Below are 22,691 nucleotides of genomic sequence, written 5' to 3'. Positions count from 1 at the left end.
GATTTTCTATGGACTATTTCTTTTGTCAAAGTAAACTTGGTTAATTATGAACATTCATGTGTCTGACCCTATACAAAGATTTATTGAAAGTTTTATACTCTCTATAAGAATTTGTACTAAAGGTCAGTGGTGGGATTCAAAATTTTTTACTACCAGTTCTGTGGGCATGGCTTGGTGGGCATGGCAGGAAAAGCATACTGCAAAATCCCAATTCCCTCCCCACTCCAGGGGAAGATTACTGCACAATCCCATTCCCTCCCCACCCCACTAACCTGCTTTCCAGCTCTGTATTCCTGTGCAGGGCAACAAAAGAAGACCCAGCTGATCAGCTGGGACTCGGGAGGCAAAGAATAGATGGGGTGAGGCCAGTCAGAGGTGGTATTTGCCAGTTCTCTGAACTACTCAAAATTTCCACTACCAGTTCTCCAGAACTGGTCAGAACCTGCTGAATACCACCTCTGGTAAAGGTTCCCCTCGCACATATGTGCTAGTCATACTTGGCTCTAGGGGGTGGTGCTTATCTCCGTTACAAAGCCAAAGAGCCAGCACTGTCTGAAGACGTCTCCCTGGTCATGTGGCCAGCATGACTAAACACTGAAGGCGCATGGGACACTGTTACCTTCCCACCAAAGTGGTCCATATTTTTCTCCTTGCATTTTTACATGCTTTCAAACTGCTAGGTTGGCAGAAGCTGGGACATGTAACAGGAGCTCACTCCATTATGTGGTACTAGGGATTCGAACCGCCGAACTGCTGAACGTTCTGATAGACAAGCTCAGTATCTTAGTCACTGAGCCACTTCGTCTCTAGAATTTGTACTAATAATGGCCAAAAGAAATTGGCAGTAGATAAGGAATTCAAGATGGGCTGAATTTAGATCTCTTGTGGGCGGGGACTCATGACAGATATGACCCCTTCCTTTTGCTCTGCCTGGTCATCTCCTAAAAAAAACCAGCACATATCAATTAAACCTTTTTTTGAAGGGAGGCAGTCCTTTGTAAGCAAAAGGATCTGGGGTGGTAACCAGTGTATTTCACATTACACTTAATGGCTGTAACTGCAAGGCTGGGAAAGAACCACTGCCTCCTGTCATGGGCAACAGGACCTTCTGCTAAATACACACTATAGCAGCACCTAGCAACCCACATTGCTACAGTTCAATCAAAGTGGTCTTCTTGGCAAGGCGTTCTTGTGAAACTGGAGTTTTATGGAACTTTATGCAACTTTATGCAACTAAGGACTCAGCCAGATAGCCTACCAGATGACTCAACCAAGCTCTGTCTGATACCCAACTTGCATGGGCTGATTGAACAAGTCCTGGATCCCCGTGAGGTGAATGACACCAGCAAACCAGAAAACATTTAGAGAATGATTGCACCATGACAATAGACAATGGTGATAATGATATTCTCTAAAGCTAGATATATCATACCTGTCACAAAAGAAAAGCTAGTGGTCCCTCATAAGTGTTATATCTAGTGATTTGGAATATGTCCATATTTGCCATGATGGACATAAACCCCTGGACTTCTTTAGACTAAAGGCTACCAGATGCAAAATTGAATTCTTCATGAATCAATAGCATCAGGATCTCCATTGTCAACCTAGTAACAGAACCAGCAACTCAAGGCAGGCACAATTTTGGGCAAAGGAAATATACTAGCAGCAATCAAAATGGTTCCGTAGAACCCAAATTCAACCAAAGGGCCTCACATCCAGTTTTTGCTGCCTGGAAACCCTCAATAATTTGCAGATGACAACTGCCAATAGGAGGTTCTTCTTCCTGTTCATCAAGTTTATTACTAGTGCCCATTACAGGATCCTATAATCTGGCCTTAAGGGAAGATCCTGAAACTAGACAATTGGATCACTCTCAACCAGTGAGATTGACATCACCAAGTGAGGATCAATTCCCAAGATCCGACCCTATCTTCCCTTACCCATTACATCCCAGTGTTCCTTCTCAGCCTCTCTCCCCAGATCTCCCTCATCTCTTGCATCCTTAAGGTTAAGCCCTAAGGTTTAATACAAAATAAAACCAAATTGTTGTGGAATAAAATGAAAAATGAGTGTTAAGCCAGATGCTATTAGCTAAAACTGGAAAAGATGAGGTAATAGGTCACCACCAGTTCAGCATCCTGTTTCAAATGTTACATTATTCCACAACATCATTTTCTCATAATACTTCTAAATGAGAATCTAGAATGAAGTTGAATCTTTAGTATGAATTATACATTGGTTATTTGCAGAATACAGTTTAGAGAAGCTTGTATGAAATATTTCAAAAATATTCTTAATTTGCCCATAAAATGTTATCAGAGCACATAAGAGTAATCATTTTGCCATAAAAAATAAAGTGTCCTTCACAATCATAGCATCTGTATTCCACATTAGTTTTAAGATTGCCTTTAAAAGTAAAAGCTATCCCATGTGCTTTATTTGAATATTTATTAATATACTATAGGTCAGCCAATCCAATTTCTAGATCTTAAAAAGAGCAAATTGTAGGATACATTTGTGCCAGGAAAGAAGGGAAGGGAGAAAATGGAAATGGAGGGGAGGGGAAAACAAAAATAACAGAAGAGAAAAGAGGAAGGAAGAAAGGAAGGAAGGAAGGAAGGAAGGAAGGAAGGAAGGAAGGAAGGAAGGAAGGAAGGAAGGAAGGAAGGAAGGAAGGAAGGAAGGAAGTAAGTTAACACTCATCATGATCTTGGCTTCTTTCTTTGTCTTAATTATTGAACACAAGGGTCCACTGAACGTTTAACAGCTCGTATAAGGAGGTATTGATTCTTATTTTGGAAGACCATAAACAAAGACTTTACATCTGTGTCTTTGGTGTCTCTATCCAGATAGAAGGTGAACTTCTGGAGCAAGGTGCTGAAGAACAGGAAGAGCTCCATCCTAGCCAAAGCGTCTCCTGGACAGGCCCTCTTCCCTGCAATAGCAAACAAGAAAATAAAGCTTATTTAGGAAGTACACCATCTGGAATTGTGCCTGATAAAGGAATAACATGGATCAGGCCAACATGTGAAATTGTAATACTCTATGTCCAAGAGGACTGTACCTGCTGAGAATAGCATGAAAGCATCTCTTTTCCTGAACTGGCCCTTTCATCCAAAAAATGATCAGGGTTGAACTTCCCAATGGAGAGGATCAAAGTGTACTGAGGAGAGGAGTGGTGCAACAGCCATGTACTTGAAGAGGGAGGTGAGGAAACAGATGACATTAGTTGGTTTTGCTTCGTAAGCCAGCAGAGAGCAATCTGCAAACATTCTGAAATGAAGGGAAAGAGATTTGATTTAACTAATTTATTTATGAAATTTATATACCTTCCACTATCCAAAGTGACTCTAGGCAACTTACAATTCCATAAATAAGGAATATCAATACATATTTACTAAACTTCCTTGAATATGATCTCTGGCTACTAACAGTCATCATTTTTCTTCTTCTGCACAGTATCTTGATTAGTAGATTAGTATTATTGGTACACCTTGGGAATGTTGTAACCATGGAATTTTATGTCACAGGTTGTTGCCTGTGGAAAGCTCTCAAGGCTCCCAATCCGATAACGTTGAGCCTCATGGACCACAGCATTTGTGAAAGGCATCTTCAACCGATCTTCCATGCTTGGAGTTTGATTTTTACCCACTACCTCATTAATATCCTGTTGCACCTTAGCTGTGAGACAACATATTGAGATGAGATTGACAGCCTTTTACTTTTTCATGATGCTATCTACTATCACTTGAATAGAAACATTTTTTCAAAGCATATTCAGGGAAGACTCTTCTAGTCAAGACAATGGCTCCCCCTCCAAAGTCATTTCTTAGTGGAAAACATTTCAATTTTTCTAGTGCAAGAAGAAGAGATATATATTGTTTATCTTTGTCTTGTATCTTTCTTATTAAGCTGAAAACTAGCAAAGTGAAAGTGTTTCCATATGAGACTTTAGAAGATTTATAGTCCCCACCCAAATTTGGAATAAATAGTAATCAAGAGAAAAAAAAAACTAATGTACTTAATTTCCTAAACTGTTATTGTATTGTGTGGGTAAATGAATTCATGGTCTATGATGTTGGACATGCATATGTCCAGAAGGGTCTCCTAAGGTGAACTGGTCATGATGGATACTCCAGATTAACACCGATCACATCTGTCCACCCGCAGTAGCCTAATGTGTCTGGTTATGGTCTATTCCTTCCACATGCCAATATAACCTCAAAAATGGCACTCATTTCCCAGAGGATGCTAAGAATCACCAGGTTAAATCAGGCTGCCTTTGGACTTTGGACATAGGAATGGTCAACATTCGAACAATGAAAACAGATGCTTGACTACACGAACTGTTGATTGAACTCAACACTATGCATGTGAAACATGACAAAAAGGAAAACATTCTACACTAGAGGATGGATAAGATGGATAAGGTGGTGGAGTTGGTTTTCTCATCAACCAAAAGCTGAAATACTCTTTAGTAAAATTTGAAAGTATATCAAACAGAATAGCCCAATGCATTATTCAATTGAACAAATAATACAAGCTTCAAATCATCCAAGGTTACGCACCAACAATAAGCTATAGAAATGATGTGGTCTAAGAGTTTTATGGTGATGTGGCCCGCCTTCAAGACAAAGAAAAATGCCAGTACAAAATACTAATGGGTGAGTTTAATGCAAGAATAGGAAGAACAATAACTGGAGAAAAAGTGACTACTCTGAAGAAACAGATTGGTTCTCATTGAATATTCACTTTGCTTTTATCAAAACAAAAATATACAATTTGCTACATAAATCAAAGGATGGACATAATGATGCAAACCAGGGACAGTTTTAACATATAGTTCTTTTATATTTTTAAACATAACCTTAATAAGTTACATTCATGCTAACTTAATTACCTTTACTTCCCACTGAAAATAATGGAAATATTAATCATGCCATTTACTTTATTCGTTACTTTTTGAAGATTTTACTTTTTTGAAGATCTCCAGAGGTCCAGAAGAGGCTGACCCACTGGCAGAGAAACTGTGATGACCTGTAGTCTCTCAAAATAACGCAAAACCCAAAACATACATTAAAGTCCGGTAATGCCTTCAACTTAACTTCACTGTTTTATTAGGCACAGTTTAAAGTCACAAAAGTAAATAATGAGGCAAAAGAAAACCAAAACAAACTGCATTGATGAGAGTTCTGAAGCAAGCCAAGATAATTAATCATACATTCCTGGAAGATAACAGGGAGAGTCCATGGAAAGAACGCCAACAAAGATAAACCTCTTTCACAAGAAACATTAAACTTTGACTCCAGCAATTCTGACTACGCAGTTACAAACTTATATACATAGCTCCCAGCTGCAAGCCATGAGGAGAATCATGGTAATCTCCTCCTGAGTAGAACTCATTTTTCCCTAATCCTCTCCTCTTTGCGTGCCCTAGGGTGGATAGGGGATGGGCCTGGATCCTCTTCTGATTGCTCAGCTGACCTCTGCCCTTCCCCAGCCTCCTCCACCAACTCTGGAGCCACACTCCCACTCCCTGTTGGCTGTTCCTCCTCTTCCTCAGAGTCAGTCTCCACTAGGGGCATGACAGAAGCCAACGTGTTTTATTGAGATTATGGTGAAGCTGTAAGTACATGAAATCTAAGGAAAATATTTTCACCAGCTGCTGAGTAAAAGACTTCAGCTGGGGCCATGTGGCCAGCAGGCCTAGGACTGGACTGGGCCACATCAGCCTCCTGTTTCAGGGACTGAGGCAGCAGAAGCAGCAGCCAAATGGGAGGTTGCTTCCTTTGTCTCATCGGACTGAACTGCAAGGCCCTTGTTTATTGGCTGCCACGCCCCAATCCCTGAAGCTGTTCATTCAAACTAGCCAGTAAGCAACAGACTGGTCTCAGCCGGTCTCCTGGAAGCCTGCATATTTGCAGGAAAAACAAATCAACTCACACATTTCAGACTGAGTAAAGCTGAATAAAGGTTTATTCACAAACAACTAACTCCCCATCTGACAAGAACGGCAGGAAGTCAGTTAAGGTTAGTGCTGTGAGCATCTGCCCCCCAGTGCTGTTTATAGCTGCAGCCATGCCCCACCTAAACACATCTACCTCCTGAGTTCTGCTCCACTCTAATCACTAATCACTCCCTCAGTAATCATTCCCTGCTTCTGGCATTTGATTGTGGATTAGCATTCCCTGCCTCTCCTATTGTCACCTCTCCTAACATCCCTGTCTATCCCTGGCCCAGCTATCACCCATTTGCACCCGCTCCCCATCAGCAAGTGTCTTTACAATAGTCCCGTCAGGCTGCTCTTCATCCTACGCTGAATGTAGGTTATGTCCCAGTCCCTTGATGATGTCATCAGCATCTGGATTTCCTTCAGGAGTCTCCAATGCTGTTGTTGCCATGCTGTTCATCAATTGTACAGCGGTTCGTCAGCTGTTCAGTGGTGTATCGGTTCAGCGGCAAAATGGAGAGTCTAAACACAGATCAAGGTTCCCCCAGAAGCACTTCATTTGAGTTGATGGGCTCCAAGGTATGTCGCCATGCCCGGAGCCTGACACTGGGCTCAAACTAAGCCTGCAGGCCCTCATGACAGAGAAGCTGAAGACTTTTATTCAGATGGGGAAAGCTGTTTTCCTTACATCTCACGTTCTTACAGCTTCACCGTCTTCTGAATAAAAGACTTTGGTCTCTCTGCCACGTGGCTTAGCCTCTTCTGCAGCTCTTCAAAAAATAAGTACAGTAAAACCATGAGAAATGGGGTGGGAAGACTGAATTGGGCCCAGGGACCCTTCATTCTGTAACAAGCTGGAGGAGCCCTAGAAGGCCCTGTAACAGTGCACTGGAAAAGAGGTGAAGGCAAGTAGCTGGGCCACATGGGAGGCAGTGGAGAATGATGAAGAAAGGCTTAGCAGGGAGCTGAGCCACATGGGAGGCCAGGGTAAAGGCATGCAAGTGGGCTGGACTGTGGGGGGCCACGTGGTCGAAGTAAGTGAGCTAGCTAGTGATGGAGCCAGAGAACAGCAGCTGCTATGCTGTGACCAAGGCAGGCAAGATAAGGAGTGACTGGGAGGGGCTGGGCAGGGTGGGATGGGGCCAGCCAGTAGTGCAATTAGCCAACTATGCAAAAATTTAACACTTGAACTGGTCCAAACCAGCTGAATCCCACCTCTGCTGAGAGAGTAATCCTAATAGAAATTGCTCTTGCAAGACCAATAATTATCTTTATATCATCTATTAAGAATGCAGAAGTTGTGTAAATTAGCACGTAAAGCAAATTTCTATACATAGTCATTTTTTGAAGGAAGATAACTTTAGTAACAATTATGTCAGGAATACAAATATATGCCAACAAATGGCAATTTAAAGTAAAATAAGAAGGAATAAATATTTTCATATTCGTTCATATGTGGTGAACTAGTTTCATCTCAGATACATGTTGGAAATATTTAGACAGTTATGTAGACATGGTATCTATAACTACCTTCTCCAGTCTAAAAAGGAAGCAATCGATATAGTCACGTGGGTTCTGGGGATCCGACGTCTTCTTATGAAATTCCACCTTCTCACGGATATAATCACAGAGTTTTTCAATCTCAGCAAAAGACTTGATGTGTTGCCCAGAAAAGTATTCCATTATTTTTGGAAAAGTATTGTACACCTGTGGCAGAGTTGATGTTAAATAGTACACTTTTTTAAGACTGTAATGTTGGAGCCTTAATGCCACAAATATTCAGAGAGTAGCTTTCATTTTGGTATTGTTAATTGTTAAACCTCAGCTATGTGCCAAGACCAAGAATTCTAGTATTGAGTAAATACAGTGTCTTGGAAACTATTGCATAGTAGGAATTTTTATTTATGATAAGTAAATTAAAGGTGACTCTCTTTGAAAACAAATCCCCCAGATCTCTCCTCACCTAGTTTGAGTTCCTGGTAGGAGAAATTTTGTCGAGGGACTTGCCTGGTACTTTCCTAACCACTGCCCTCTCTCCCATGAAAAGATAATGGTGAAAATGGTGATAGGTCTTGAAGCATGGAAGTAAGAAGCTATCTGTGAACATAAAGATAGGGGAAATGTCTAAAAACACCATGATAAGAAGAGAAGCCCCTGTACCTAATTTGATATGATGATTAGTACAGCCAATATTATTTATGGTTAAATCTGTAGCATTTTACTTTTAAAAATATTATAATATACCTTTTAGTTTGATCATAATATCGATATTTTCCTTATATCACAAATGAATTGAGGGAAAATGAATGCTATTGTCATTTCTTAAAAATTACAACATGGAACTATATTTGAGAACTAAAGATAACTTTGCAGTCAAGGGGTGAAAAACTACACTGAAACATAACTATTAGGAGGAATCAGCCCCTGCAACAAAATTTCATGTTTGAACCTCCCAGACTAGTTAGGAAATGAGTGAGTCCTAAAAACAATCAAGTGAGGACCAAAATTTGTTATGAGAGAAGGAAATGGTCTCCTGGGAAATAAACCCAGCCAGGAGGGGTTTGCTGAAAATCACTTTGTGTTTTGCTGGATGTCTAGATTTGGCTTCTCCTGCTTAGTAGCTCATTACATCTAATCTATACATCTCTTGTTTTGACATTTACACACAAAGAGAGACCTTCTAGTAAAAAGGAATGTTAATGGCAGGAGGAGCATCAGAGAGGAAAAGCATACCATTCCTTGGAAACTAGTAAGAAATCTTATTTGAGACTCCACAATCTGCTGGTTCTCTATGAAGGTGTGATCTTTGTAATCAAATAGATTGCCAAAGACGACTGCACAGATCACATTTGAAACAGCACTTGCAAAATTTCTTCTTGGGTCAGAAGGTTTCCCTGCAACAAAGGCCACAGAAATTTATGAGAAAAACCAAAGAATGTGGATCTTTTCTTCCACAATTCTCACCATAACACTGCAAGAAAAAATGATTTGGGTCAAAGAAGTTATGCAAAGATTTTACTGGTAATTTTTGAGAAATAATATTAAGTAGGGGAGCTTTTTGTAATCAACTGAAAACCTAGAACTTTAGGGTTTCTTCCAAACCTTATTGCTGTTTTCTTCTGTCAAGAATTGTTTTCTCACTTCTTCCTCTGCCTTTTTCAGTTCATGGTGGGCTTTTCCTCCTCGACCCTTTCCTTCCTCTTAGAAGGTTCTGCTTCTAGTTTTAACTCTTCTGACTCTCTTTCTCCCACCCATCTTCTAATTTTTCTTCTCTATATCTTCTTTAAAAAAACAACAATCCTATTATTTTCTTTCAATTTGTTTTTCCTTCTGATTCCAGATATTTGTCCATTAAAGATTACATTCAAGGGAGCCACAAATCTCTAAAGGAATACTATTTATGACCATTTAATTCAGATCCACAGTGGATTTCAGTTCTCTACCCTCATGAAGACTACCTATTGTTGTCTCTCCATGCCTATAAGAGCAATTATTATCCACATTTCCCTTTTTGCCCTTAGATTACCGATCTCATTCATTCATAAGCTCCTTTGCCTGATATATAATTATATTCGAATGTATTTTTAAACAGTTTTTTTGGCTCCCCCCCACCAGTTTTAATTGAGTACTCTATTCCCTCAGCACTTTCTCCTAATCTATCCAAGCCTATAGATATAGGCTAAGATATAGATTTGGGAAAAAGTCACTTTATAGCTGTCAGGAGCCAGGAAAATCAGGAGATTCAGACAGTTCAAATGGGTATAAAGATTTATTGTGAGCTTAAGCTTTCTACAAGAATCTGAACTACTAACAGTTAAAGGAAATTAACGGGAGATAAAAGTAGTAGGAATTCAAGGTGGGCTGGACTTAGATCTCTTGTGGGCATGAGGAGACTCATGACTTGTGATTTGTTTCACCCCTCCCTCGGGCTCATCTCCTACAATAGCCTTAATTGAAATCCACATCATCTCACAGATCTCCATCACTCATGCAGCCAATTCCTATCTATATTTTCTTTATCTCACTTAGTTTATCTACTTCATTTATCCATTATGTGTTTTCTTTCTTGCTGAATTTTCTTGATATGTGATTTAACATTACATGTAAACTGGGTTTAACATAATCATTCTAAAAAGAATCCAAGAGTAATATGGTTTTTTTCTTTTTCTTTTTTGAAACAAATTTTATTAATTTTAAAGACAAACAAAGCATCATTAGACATTAAAAACATTAAACCTCTTTCCATTACAAATTCTTACAAGGCAGATAAAACACTGTTTTATACAATATACTTCTAATATATCCCATTTCCACTTAAATCAGATTTCTCATTATTTCTCTTTATTCAATTACATTTCTTCAATATTTATCCATTTTATACTCATCATATTCATATTTCCCTCAGCCTTGTTTACAATTATTCTTCTCGCTTTCTCCCAAGGTTTTATTAAATCTCAATCAAACATACACACACAAAACACAAAAATATAAAACTTCTTTTTAAAAAGTAGCTTGGCCCCGGATTACCTCTCTTTGTATGGACTTCAATTAAATTCATGTTCAACTTATATGCCATTACCTATCTTATTTACCCTTCTATATCTTCATTATAACTTCTCCCCGTTTTCCACTCTTCTTAATTCTATTTTATTTATTTCATCTTAATTTAAATCATTATATTTGTATCTTTTGTCCATTCTTTTCCAATTATCCATTTATCTCATTCATATTAGAAAAAATCACTAATCGAAGTATGATACCTTTCTATCGCTCCCCTAAATTAACATTTAAGGTAACACCTAGTTCCCTATCTAATTCTGCTTAGTACATTCTACTTACTAAAATAGTAAATCCATAAAGTAATTAAATATATAATTAAACATTAAATCTCATATTGCAAAAACAAATACCATAATAATAAGTTCATACAAACATCCACACAATAGTCAATTAAACTCTATACTTAAACTAAATATTTTAAACATTCCTTTTAAACCTTTAATGTTTTAATCTTTACTTAAGTCTTATAAAATTCTAATTTTCTATTTCTAATACAAATACTACAATACTATCTTATGTACCTTGCAGAAATATTTTGAAACAAAGTTATGCATTACCCAGTATCCCTAAAAAAAGATTTCTTTTTCACATCTTGTTTTATACCTTTGTGGCTTTCCCCCCCCTTCTTCCTTCCTATCTTGTCCCATCTGGTCTTTTTACCCCCCTTCGCTTCCCCTCTCTGTTGTATTTCTCTTTTCTTTTGCTTTCTAACATTGTATTGATTTTGCATGTTATTTTTCTCTTTCTTGGATGTTTTTTTAAGTCTTATGTACTTTTTCCTTCCTCTCTTTTTCCTTCCTTTCTTAATCAACTTTGTAGACTCGTTAAAGATGGCTTCTTCTTCTTCTTCTTCTTCTTCTTCTTCTTCTTCTTCTTCTTCTTCTTCTTCTTCTTCTTCTTCTCCTTCTCCTTCTCCTTCTCCTTCTCCTTCTCCTCTCCTCCTCCTCCTCCTCCTCCTCCTCCTCCTCCTCCTCCTCCTCCTCCTCCTCCTCCTCCTCCTCCTCCTCCTCCTCCTCCTCCTTCTCCTTCTCCTTCTCCTTCTTCTTCTTCTTCTTCTTCTTCTTCTTCTTCTTCTTCTTCTTCTTCTTCTTCTTCTTCATCCTCCATTAATTGTTGTGTTTGTTGATAAGTGGCAAGCGCCATTTCTAAAAAGCGAAAAATTTCTCTCACACCGTCTTTACCTTCTTTTTTATTTTACCATATTCCTCTCTCAGTTCATCAACAGATAAAGCCATTATAAACCTTTTCTTCTTCTTTTTTCTCTTCTTCTTCTTCTTAAAACAACCAAGATAATTCAAAGCTTGAAACAATTCCCCAAAATCCCAAAGTCATCAAACAATCCAAACAGAGCACAAAGTTCTTCACACTTTTTCTTCCTGGGGTAATATCAAGTGGCAAGGGAAAAAAAAACCCCAATCTGTATTTTAAAGTCTTATTACAATTAACTTCCAATCTCAAAATCTTCCAGGCATCTCCTCCAACAAAATCTTAATAAAATTTTCCTTTTGTCCTCTCCTTCCCACTTATAACAGAAAGCTTTAAATTTTTACCTTCTGTAAAATAGCAGGATTTTCAATATCCATTTGTTAAATCCATATGGAAGGAGAGTAAACTTTCTCTTTAAACACTTTCACTCGCCGCTTGTAAATCTCTTCTGGAAACAAAGTATCTTTCAAAAAATCAGGATTTTCAGGATATTACTTGTATCTTATAGTCCCAGTTCAGCCAAAAAACTTTCGCTTCAGAACTTTCTCCTTTTTCCTCCAGCACAATCTTGTCCAGCTGTCAGCTTCTTTGTGGCGGCCATTGCTGACCGCCGCTCCACCGCCTTGAGAAAAGAGGGTTAAGCCGGGTGGGGAAGGGGTCTGCGAAAACCCCAACCCCTGTCCGGATCCCTCCTATCTTCGGCTGCCTCTTCGTGGCAGCCTTAGCCTCCAGATCCGTGGATCGGAGGCACCAAGCAGCTAGCAGCGCGGCAGGGATCGCGCAGGATCGCAAATCCCTGCCGCTTGCGAAGCCGACAAACCAGAAGTCCCATGGTTTTTTTTCTATATATAATTACATTAATTAATTTCCTAGTATCTACTGCATGTTCATTCAGTTACTACAACCACAATAAGTTTTCACTAAATTTGTGCAAATTTTACAACGCCAAGGATTGAAAAGAAAGAAACAGCTGGAAATGTTAGGGTTTGAGGATTAACCCCTAGAAGAGTATTGCAGCAGTAGTCAAGCCAGGAAGCCAAACGAGAGTGGAAGGGCCCCAGAGTATACACACACTGAACACAAACATTGTTTGTAGTTTAAATAGTTTTTAATCCAGTTAGAGTTTAAGCATTGTCATTCAGTCCATTAAGTCATTCACAGTATTTCCATCCAGTAAGACTCACTAGTATAGTCCAAGTTAAGAGTCCTTGCAATATCTTTATCAGCCGATAAAGATATCTTCTCCTCCTCCGGTTTCACTCTCCAGAGAAACAAACGCTGGATATTCAGTAGAATTACGCAGTAAATCAGCAAACAGTAGCAAACAATAACAGTTCAGTCACAGGCACTCACAGTCAGTAATCACAGTTAGTCACAGCAACACACAGTAAGTCGCAGCAGCACACAGTTACAGCCAGAGACAGTAAGCTTTCCAGCTTCTAATGCTTCTTTATATTGTAACTTCTAACCGCACCCTTAATCGGCTAATTGCCTGCTGCATTGTGCTTAAAGTGATAAGCACTTAAACCATGATATCTAAGTTTTATATATTTATTCACCCAAACCATATTTGGTATCAATGTTATACCTAACATACTCCCCTTTTGGGTGAAATAAATATATAATACCTTTACAATCTTATCCCATATTTTTCACAACTCTCTTGGTGCTCACCGGCACCTTGGGCTTCAGTAAAATCATCAGCTAAATTGTCCTCCGACATACAGTACTCTAGCTGAATCATCTTACTTCTTACAGATTGTCTCACGTTTAGGTATCTTAGATCTGTATGCTTGCTCCTTGTTTTTACTCCAATATTTGTGGCCATTTGAATTGCTGCCTGATTATCTTCATGTATAATTATAGGATAATCTACAGTTATACCTATATCAATTAACATTTGTTTATACATTATTAACTCTGTACATAACAATGATAAACAGGAGAATTCTGCCTCCATAGTAGACAAACTTATATGCTGTTGTCTTATTGACTTCCAGCCTATTAATGTCTTACCCAGCATTATGGCTGTTCCTGAAGTCGACTTTCTAGTGTCTCTTTCTGATGCAAAGCTAGCATCTGCATAAGCACTCAGAATTAAATCACCCTTTGGTTCTAAATACAATGAATAATTCATTGTCTTTTTTAAGATATCTTAATATCCTCTTAGCTGCAATCCAGTGTCTTTCACATGGTGCAGAATTGAATCTAGCCAACTGATTCACGCAGTACGATATATCTGGTCTAGACCAATTACTAATATAACTCAAACTACCAATTAAAGATTGATAAATCACCTTATCAAACTCAGGGCTTTGTTCATCAGTGTTGCTAAACTCCTGACTCATTGGAGTCTTAGCTGGCTTACAAAGCTCCATCTTGTAATCTTTTAGCAATTTGCTTATCTTATCTTCCTGAGATATCTTAAAACCTTTCCGTGTTTTCTTTATATTCAAACCGAGATACTTCTTTATCTCCCCTAATTGCTTGATCTTTATTCTCTTTCCTAATGATGCTATTATTTTATTTGCTTCATCATTAGTTTCAGTTATCAATGCAATGTCATCTGTGAATAGTAATAATAATGATACTTTCCCATTTGTCTCCCTCTTAAACAGACATGGATCGGCTAAACCAGCTTTAAATCCTATATTGTCTAGTTCCTTTACAATATACTGGTTCCATTCATAGCCTGATTGTTTTAGACCATAGAGGCTTTTCTTTAACAACCAACAATCATTATTATCCTTATTTTCACTTTTAATACCAACAGGTTTTTTCATATAAATAGTATGTTTTAATGGGGCGTGCAAGTAAGCAGTTTCCACATCTAAATGGTTAACTATATAGTTTTTACTAGCTGCCCACACTAAGGCTGCTCTCAAGGTTGCTGCCTTAAGACTAGGTGCAAACACCTCATCATAGTCATTAGCATTCTGCCTAAAACCTTGGGCTACTAACCTTGCCTTATGGATTAAATTACCATCTTTATCTATTTTTACCTTAAAAATCCATTTGCAGCCAATGGATTTCTTTCCTACAGGTAATTTGGCATTTTCATACACCTTCATATCACTTAATGAATTCAGTTCCTTATTCATTGCTGCATACCATCTTTCTTTTTCCTTAGTAGGATACTTTTTAATTTCTTCAACAGAATTAGGAACTTGATTTATCTGGCACACTGTGTTAGCCTGGTACCTATCAGGCGGTCTAGATACACGTGTAGTTCTTCTGGGAATTACAGGGCTTACAGGAGGACTTTGTTGAACTACTACCTGTTCATCTTCCTCATCCTGTTCAGCTATTGAATCTGTTTCTTCCTTTATGGGCACCATTTCATCCTGTATTTGTCTCTTTACTTTATTTTTAAAGTTACAGGGATAACTAATGGGATTTCTATAGGATTCAATAATTACATCTTTATTGGCATCCTGTTCTAATTTCTCCCATCCTTCATGTTCTAGAAATTGGGCACTAGCACTACATAACACTTTAGATGTGCCTTTCTCCCAAAATCTATATGCCCTATGGTTTGCCTGATAACCAACGAAGAAAAATCTTTTAGCTCTATGTTGCCCTTTTTTCCTGATTTGTGCAGGAATATGCACCCATGCTGGTGCACCAAATGTGTGCAGGTAACTTAGGTCAGGTTTCCTGCCATGCCACCTGGTAAATGGTATTTCACCTGTTGTTGTATTAACAACGTTGTTCAATATGTTATTAGCACACATTGTAGCCTCCCCCCACAAAGAATCAGGTAACCCAGAATCATTCAACATTGTTCTAACCATTGCCTGTAGTGTTTGGCCTCTTCTTTCAATAAAAGCATTATGTTCTGGCCTGTATGGAGCAGACTTCTTATGCTCTATTCCAGCTATCTTAAGTCTGTTCTGGAATTTGTTATTAATAAATTCCGTACCATTATCTGTCACCAGGGTTATCAGTTGCCGTTTAGACTTTCTTTCAGCAAACCTAAGCCAATTGAAAAAATGTTGATATGTTTCAGTTTTGCTTTTCATTAAATAGCAAAACCCATATCTAGAATAATGGTCCATAATGCTCAGTATATATCTAGCACCCCCCATACTGGGTTTCTTTGGACCTATTATGTCTGCAAATACTACTTCTAAAGGTTCTTTTGTTTTGAAACCATTCAGCCTATTTGCAGGCAATACTTTGCTCTTATCTTCACAGCAAACATTACAACGTAAATATTTATCACAATATTTTAACCTTATTCCTTCAGATAACTCAACTGTACGTTTTAGCATTTTAAAATTTACATGCCCCAAACGCCTATGCAATAAATGGATACATTCTTCATGAGGCTTTATATTATTAAATACAGTTTGAGCCTCCCCTTTCTTACTATCATCTAAGACATATAATGTTCCATTTAAAGCTGCAGTTACCCTTTTGTTATCTTTTTCAATTATGCAATTATTATCTTTAAAAGTAATTACATAACCTAATTTATCTAATACCCTTACTGAAAGCAAATTAAACTTTAGTTGCGGTACATACAACATTTTTATATCCTGGTTTATGTACGGACAACGTGCAAAACCTTGACCTTTCGCTTTCAGGTTCCAGCCATTGGCAAGAGATATATGTTGAGAACTTGTAGACATTTTTATAAATTTTGTCTTATCTCTTGTGATGCAGTGGGATGCGCCACTGTCAACCACCCATAAATTATTCTTCACATCAGAGTTGCTAAACGTGGCTAGTTCAAATGCTTTCCTTGGCTTTTTTATATTCTGGCTCTTTCTCTTTTTGCAGAATCTTGCCAAATGTCCTCTGCCTCCACAATTAAAACACTTTTTAATTGTGTATGCTGTTGAAGATAAATTCTCTTCTTCCAGGTGCTTTACTTTGCTTTGCTGGTTTCTTTCAAGCTTTGAAGATAATTTCTCTTCTTTCTTATCTTCTCTCAGCTCGTTACGCTCACGCCTTCTTCTGGCTTCTTCTAGTAGCCTGCCTGTAATCTCGGTTAATGAGAGGCTTTCTTTTGGCAATACCTCTAACGAAGTCACATAGTCATCATAGCTTTGATCTAATGAAGATAATATTATGTAGACTTGTTGCAGTTCATTAAATATAAGCTCTTTTTCTTGCAAATCTTGAAAAATGCTCTTCATACAGTTTAAATGAACTAACATATCTCCATTCCTCTGAAGATGCGTTCGAAAAGCTTCCGTGTAAGATTTATATGTGCTCCTACACTGTCCCGAACATAAATCTTCCTGAGGTTCTCCCAGCAGTTTGCAGCATTTTCTTCTCCACGAATATGGACAAGCTGCTGATCACAGAGAGTCAGTCCTATGATGCATAAAGCCTGCTCATTCTTCAGTTTAAAGTCTTGTAACTTTTCGTTATCATCATCATTAGCAGGATCCCATCTACTCACATCTGGTGGGTTTGCTATAATGTCCCACAAACCTTCTCTGCGTAGAAGTAAACTACATTTCATTGACCATGAAACATAGTTTGTTCCATCCAGCCTGGATATCATGGACAGTTGTGACAAATTTACTTGTGCCATTACTCTTCAGATATTTTGACTATTTTAAACTAATTAAAACAGTTTGTTTTTACAGTAATGTGCAACTCACACCAACTCTCTCTGCTATATCCTGGTTAGTTAGACTATGCTGCTGGGCCCATAACCAATGTTAGGGTTTGAGGATTAACCCCTAGAAGAGTATTGCAGCAGTAGTCAAGCCAGGAAGCCAAACGAGAGTGGAAGGGCCCCAGAGTATACACACACTGAACACAAACATTGTTTGTAGTTTAAATAGTTTTTAATCCAGTTAGAGTTTAAGCATTGTCATTCAGTCCATTAAGTCATTCACAGTATTTCCATCCAGTAAGACTCACTAGTATAGTCCAAGTTAAGAGTCCTTGCAATATCTTTATCAGCCGATAAAGATATCTTCTCCTCCTCCGGTTTCACTCTCCAGAGAAACAAACGCTGGATATTCAGTAGAATTACGTAGTAAATCAGCAAACAGTAGCAAACAATAACAGTTCAGTCACAGGCACTCACAGTCAGTAATCACAGTTAGTCACAGCAACACACAGTAAGTCGCAGCAGCACACAGTTACAGCCAGAGACAGTAAGCTTTCCAGCTTCTAATGCTTCTTTATATTGTAACTTCTAACCGCACCCTTAATCGGCTAATTGCCTGCTGCATTGTGCTTAAAGTGATAAGCACTTAAACCATGATATCTAAGTTTTATATATTTATTCACCCAAACCATATTTGGTATCAATGTTATACCTAACAGGAAAGCTGTTATATTTCCTGTGTGTATTTTTACCTTGTCTCTTGAACACCACTGTGAATAGGAGAAGGGAGCACATTCACTGCCTTATCTTTTTATTTTGTGCACTTAAGTGCAGAGGGCGTGAGTTTCAATTTAGAATCTAGTTTTCCTGTAACTTCATATAATACAACAAACCGTTTCCATTGTCAAGCCTGAAATTGACATATGTGTAGCCATTTTAGTGAGGCTTAATATATATTCTTTTCCTTACTTTTTCTGTGCCATTCATGGGGGAAGGGTTTCAGGCTCACCACATTCCTAAGGGGGGAGGAGTGGAGATAAAGAGAGTGTTTTGGCTAGGTGATCTTCCTTCCCATGGGAAATGAGCTGTCCTTGCTTGGGCCCCTTGAGGTGGAGATTTATGACATCAAGCAACGTTGAATTACTTCTATTGGAGAATGTGACTTTTGGGGGTTGTTTCTAACTTTAATATTGTGTGGTAATTCCGGGTTGTGTCAGATCCAGAATTACCATGGACTTTGCCAATTTGATGCTTTCCTAAATAAAAGAATTCGTCTTGGAAGGTGGACTTTGGTTTTTTTCTTTTTAAATGGATTTCATCACTTGTAAACGTGACATCCATTTTCCTATTTTAAGTACTCTTACTATTATTCTTGGGTGGGAGAACAGCTTTCAATTTTTTTAAAAGACCTTTTTTGGCAGCCATTTCTTCCACCAGACAAAGGGCTTCCTCCTGTACCCTCTCAGACATTCTTTTCTTCCCCATCCCAAAGTCTCTCAAGGTGGACAGTGTGAACCGTCGCAGCTCCCTCCACTTCTTCTCATCGGTAGTATCAAATCTTGAAACAAAAGACACCAAAATCATGTTGGTCAAATCTCAGCTTTTGTGAAGGAGGATATTTAGATACAATGTGATGTTTCGGGAACTTTCCTTTTTCAACTCTTTGTCTCAATCGTGTTTGAAACAGGCCACTGCACTGCAATAAATTATGCATCACAGAATGTCCCTTCCTCATATTTAATGTAAACCAGGCTTGATATTTGAAATATTAATGAAGTAAACTTCACAATTTCCATCTTTCCATTCTTGACTGCTGTCATATGAAAAGAAGAATGAATGAGATTATGAAAATCATGTCATAACTTTCTGTAAGTGTGTTCTAGAAAGAAAGAAATCCCTACACTAGATATGGAACTCTATACTGCGATCCCAAAGGTGCTTTTTCAAGAAGCAACTGGACTTTTCTTGTTTTCTTTGAAGACGCTTGGCTTCTCATCCAAGAAGCTTGTTCAGCTCTGACTGGATGGTGGGGAATGGAAGGATTTATATTTCTTGTAGGCTGGTAATTTGCATCTTTTTAGAGAGTTGTTGAGGCATTTGGAGGTTTATATATGTCCTCAGGGTCACCTGAGTAGTGCAAATGTTCCTGTAGTCTGCAATTTTTTTCTCTGGACAATGAGAACTCCCACACCATTTGAAGGGTATTCATCCCAAAGTGCATGACTAAAAGCCTATGGAGAATCTCAGTCATCAGGGTCATGGTTGTCCCAAAGGTACACAGATAAACCTCCAAATGCCTTAACAACTCTCTAAAACAGAGGTGGTATTCAGCAGGTTCTGACCAGTTCTGGAGAACCGATAGTGTAAATTTTGAGTAGTTTGGAGAACCAGCAAATACCATCTCTAACTGGCCCCACTCCCATCTATTCTCTGACTCCTGAGTCCCAACAGTTTGGCTTGGTCTTCTTTTGTTGCCCTGCACAGGAAAATGGAGCTGGAAAGCAGGTTAGTGGGATGGGAAGGGAATGGGATTCTGCAGTATCCTTCCCCTGCCATGCCACCAAGCCATACCCACAGAACCAGTAGTAATTTTTTTTGAATCCCACCACTGCTCTAAAAGGATGCAAATTACTAGCTGCCTGCAAGGAATATAAATCCTTCCATTCCCCACCATCCAGTAGAGCTGAAGAAGCTTCTTAGATGAGAAGTGAAACATCTTTAAAGAAAAGTAGAAGAAAAGTCCAGTTGCCTCCTGAAAAAGCACCTTTGCAACAACCATGACCTGGATGACTGAGAATCTCCATAGATTTCTATACTGAGATGCAATTTTCAGTAAGCAGAAGAAAATGGGAGTCATTTTGAGTTATTGATTTTTAGTTTTTAGTTTTTTTTACTGTAGAGCAGAGGTGGTATTCAGCAGGTTCTGACCAGTTCTGGTGAACCGGTAGTGGAAATTTTGAGTAGTTTAGAGAACCGGCAAATACCATTTCTGACTGGAGATTTTACAATATCCTTCCCCTGCTATGCCCACAAAGCCACACCTACGGAACCGGTAGTAAAAAAAAAATGAATCCCACCACTGCTGTAAATTTTTTATTGACAAAAATTTGTCACTTCCAAGTATTTATGTACTTGCTTGTTTGATTGTGTGCTAACAGGTTACTCTCAACATTAAGCAACCATTAGATTTCCTCCAACATGAACTCTCTCTAACCTAATTCTTCAGGACTTGTAAGGGCACATTTGTCATCATTTTAACTGAGTCCATTTATGTTGCAGTTGGCCATCTTCTTCCGTTCCTTTTCATCTGCCACTATAGTCTTCTCTAGGGAGCCAGACTTTTGCACAATCTATCTGAAGAATGATCATTTGACTCTGATCATTTCTGTTTTGAGTGGGAACTCTTGAGTTGATTTGCTCAATGAGCTATTTGTTTGTTTTTCTTGACTATCCACAATCTCAAGGTCTTGTCCAACAACAAAGTTCAAAGGGGTCAACATTCTTTCTATCCTGCTTATTTAAAATCCAAATTGCCAAAGTGTCCTCTTTGAAAAACTTTTTGTCTCTCTCCAAAAGGATTGGTTTAGAGGTGAGATTATTTTTCTTTCATGTAAGGAACAACCAATTTCAGAAGCGAAATGGTGAAAAAATGTGTTCCTCCCTCTTCAAATCAACATCTTTACAAAACTTCATTTCAAGTAAAACTTTCATAATTATCAATATTAACAACATTCCAATAATTTAAAATAATGTACAAAAAATAAAAACAGCAATAACAAATAAGAAATAAAAGAGAATAAACCTTTATTTTGGAACATTCATCTGTTAAAAGGCATATGAATTTGCCCACCAAATTCTTCTGCTTGATTTATCAAAGCATCTTTTACCACCTCATATCCACAAAGAGCAACCATTGGTTTTGATCTAATCCAGATAGTAAATATAGGTCCATACTTCTCTGCAAGCTAAAGGTAGGATTAGATGAAAACCCAGTTAATTAAATCAAAGCTTTAATAATTCTTAATATCTATAGAGTACATAAATGTGATTAGCTACATTGCTAGCTGACGAGATGATGGGGATGAGATAATTACAATTTTGATTGTATAATACATTTCTGTAAGTAATCTGGTTCTGCAAAATATAGAGTTAACATGTTTTTCTGGTTACCACATATTTTAACGAACTTTTTAACTTCCATTGTCTCATTCATATCAGACTGTTACAAAATGACTTTAAATTAAAATTCTAACTGAAGATGTACATGAGCCCCCAATAAAATTGGACTCTTATAGAATAAATCAAACTCCTTAAATTAGGGAAATGTGCATATATCTTTCAAAATAATCACTTGAAACAGCAAAGAAGTACAATGGTTACCTAATCATACCTTTTTGTAGGATTTATTTAGAGGTAAATGAAAGAGGTTGCCCAGAATAGGCCATGGAGTAGGTCCAGGGGGCAGTTGCCCTTTTTTCTTGTACATTTGGAAAGAGGAGAAAAGAGTGAAAATTATAGAGACAAGAATCAGAGCTCCTGCCCATGTCAGCTCCATCCTCTTCTGAGTTATTTTCCTCTTCAAAAATCCAAGAAGCTGTTTAAATGAGACAAAATTGAAAGAAGGAGGCCAACTGAATTCTCAATCACATCTAAATTCTTCACTTCCTCTACCTTTACATACCTCCTTGTTTATGTTCAGCTCAAATGATTCTTTCACCTCCATTAGTATAGGAAAGTTACATAAATTTTCTTATCTTTGGAATGTGGACAAAGATAAATTACAGTTTCTGTTTGTTTTGCGGGAACATGCAGAGTGCATGTTGGTTGAGTTAAAAAAATGGACATTTGCCTTTTATGTAATTTTTCTAATTGTGCCCCCTTCAGAAGAAAATCAGTAGCCATCAACAGCAAAGAAATTTTCTGGAAGATTTTTGAGCACAAAGATAACAAAAATACATGATTTTGACTGTACCATTTAGAATTTAAAGTTTATCCAAATGTCATTTTAAATCTCATTACTGGGAAGAAAATTGCCAATTTTGGAATAAATGGATATAGGAAAGGAAATTACTAATTCCAAAATAAACTGAAATGGGAAATTCAAACATCTCTGAGATAAATGACCTTCAATGGCATAGGAAGACTTATTTATGTATTCCAAGGATTCTGTTGTTCACCTAGCTCACTTCATAAAATAACTTAGTCTTGCAGTTTGAAGGGGAAAGATTTCTTAATTCTTATTTATCTGTGATCTTGGAATTTTTCCAACTTGGGTTAATTCCTTTAAATAATAGCTCATTTTAAGCATTCCCTCTTCTTTGCTGACTATTCAGCAAAAAGTTAATTAATTAATTTTTACTAATTGAATCTTGTGGAACTTACGTTTTTCTTTTTTTTCAC

At 37.9% G+C, this 22,691-nt stretch overlaps 1 protein-coding gene across 1 annotated transcript; it reads right to left on the bottom strand.

The window, feature by feature from the left end:
* Positions 1-2,472: 2,472 nt before the first annotated feature.
* On the bottom strand, positions 2,473-21,911 carry LOC148132152 (cytochrome P450 2C23-like). The gene is made up of 9 exons (XM_087954184.1): positions 21,682-21,911; positions 21,138-21,256; positions 18,701-18,849; positions 8,684-8,844; positions 7,958-8,047; positions 7,481-7,657; positions 5,222-5,225; positions 3,511-3,681; positions 2,473-2,935 (listed from the first exon to the last, which is right to left on the bottom strand). Exons 1-9 carry the CDS (start codon positions 21,844-21,846, stop codon positions 2,733-2,735), a joined length of 1,239 nt encoding a protein of 412 aa, XP_087810310.1. The 5' UTR covers positions 21,847-21,911; the 3' UTR covers positions 2,473-2,732.
* Positions 21,912-22,691: the final 780 nt, after the last annotated feature.

This window comes from Notechis scutatus, chromosome 2 (genome assembly GCF_049901735.1).
Source record: "Notechis scutatus isolate UNSWTSFEM ecotype Mainland chromosome 2, rNotScu1.2, whole genome shotgun sequence".
NCBI classification, from domain to species: Eukaryota; Metazoa; Chordata; class Lepidosauria; order Squamata; family Elapidae; genus Notechis; species Notechis scutatus.
This window is presented reverse-complemented; position numbering and strand designations above follow the sequence as displayed.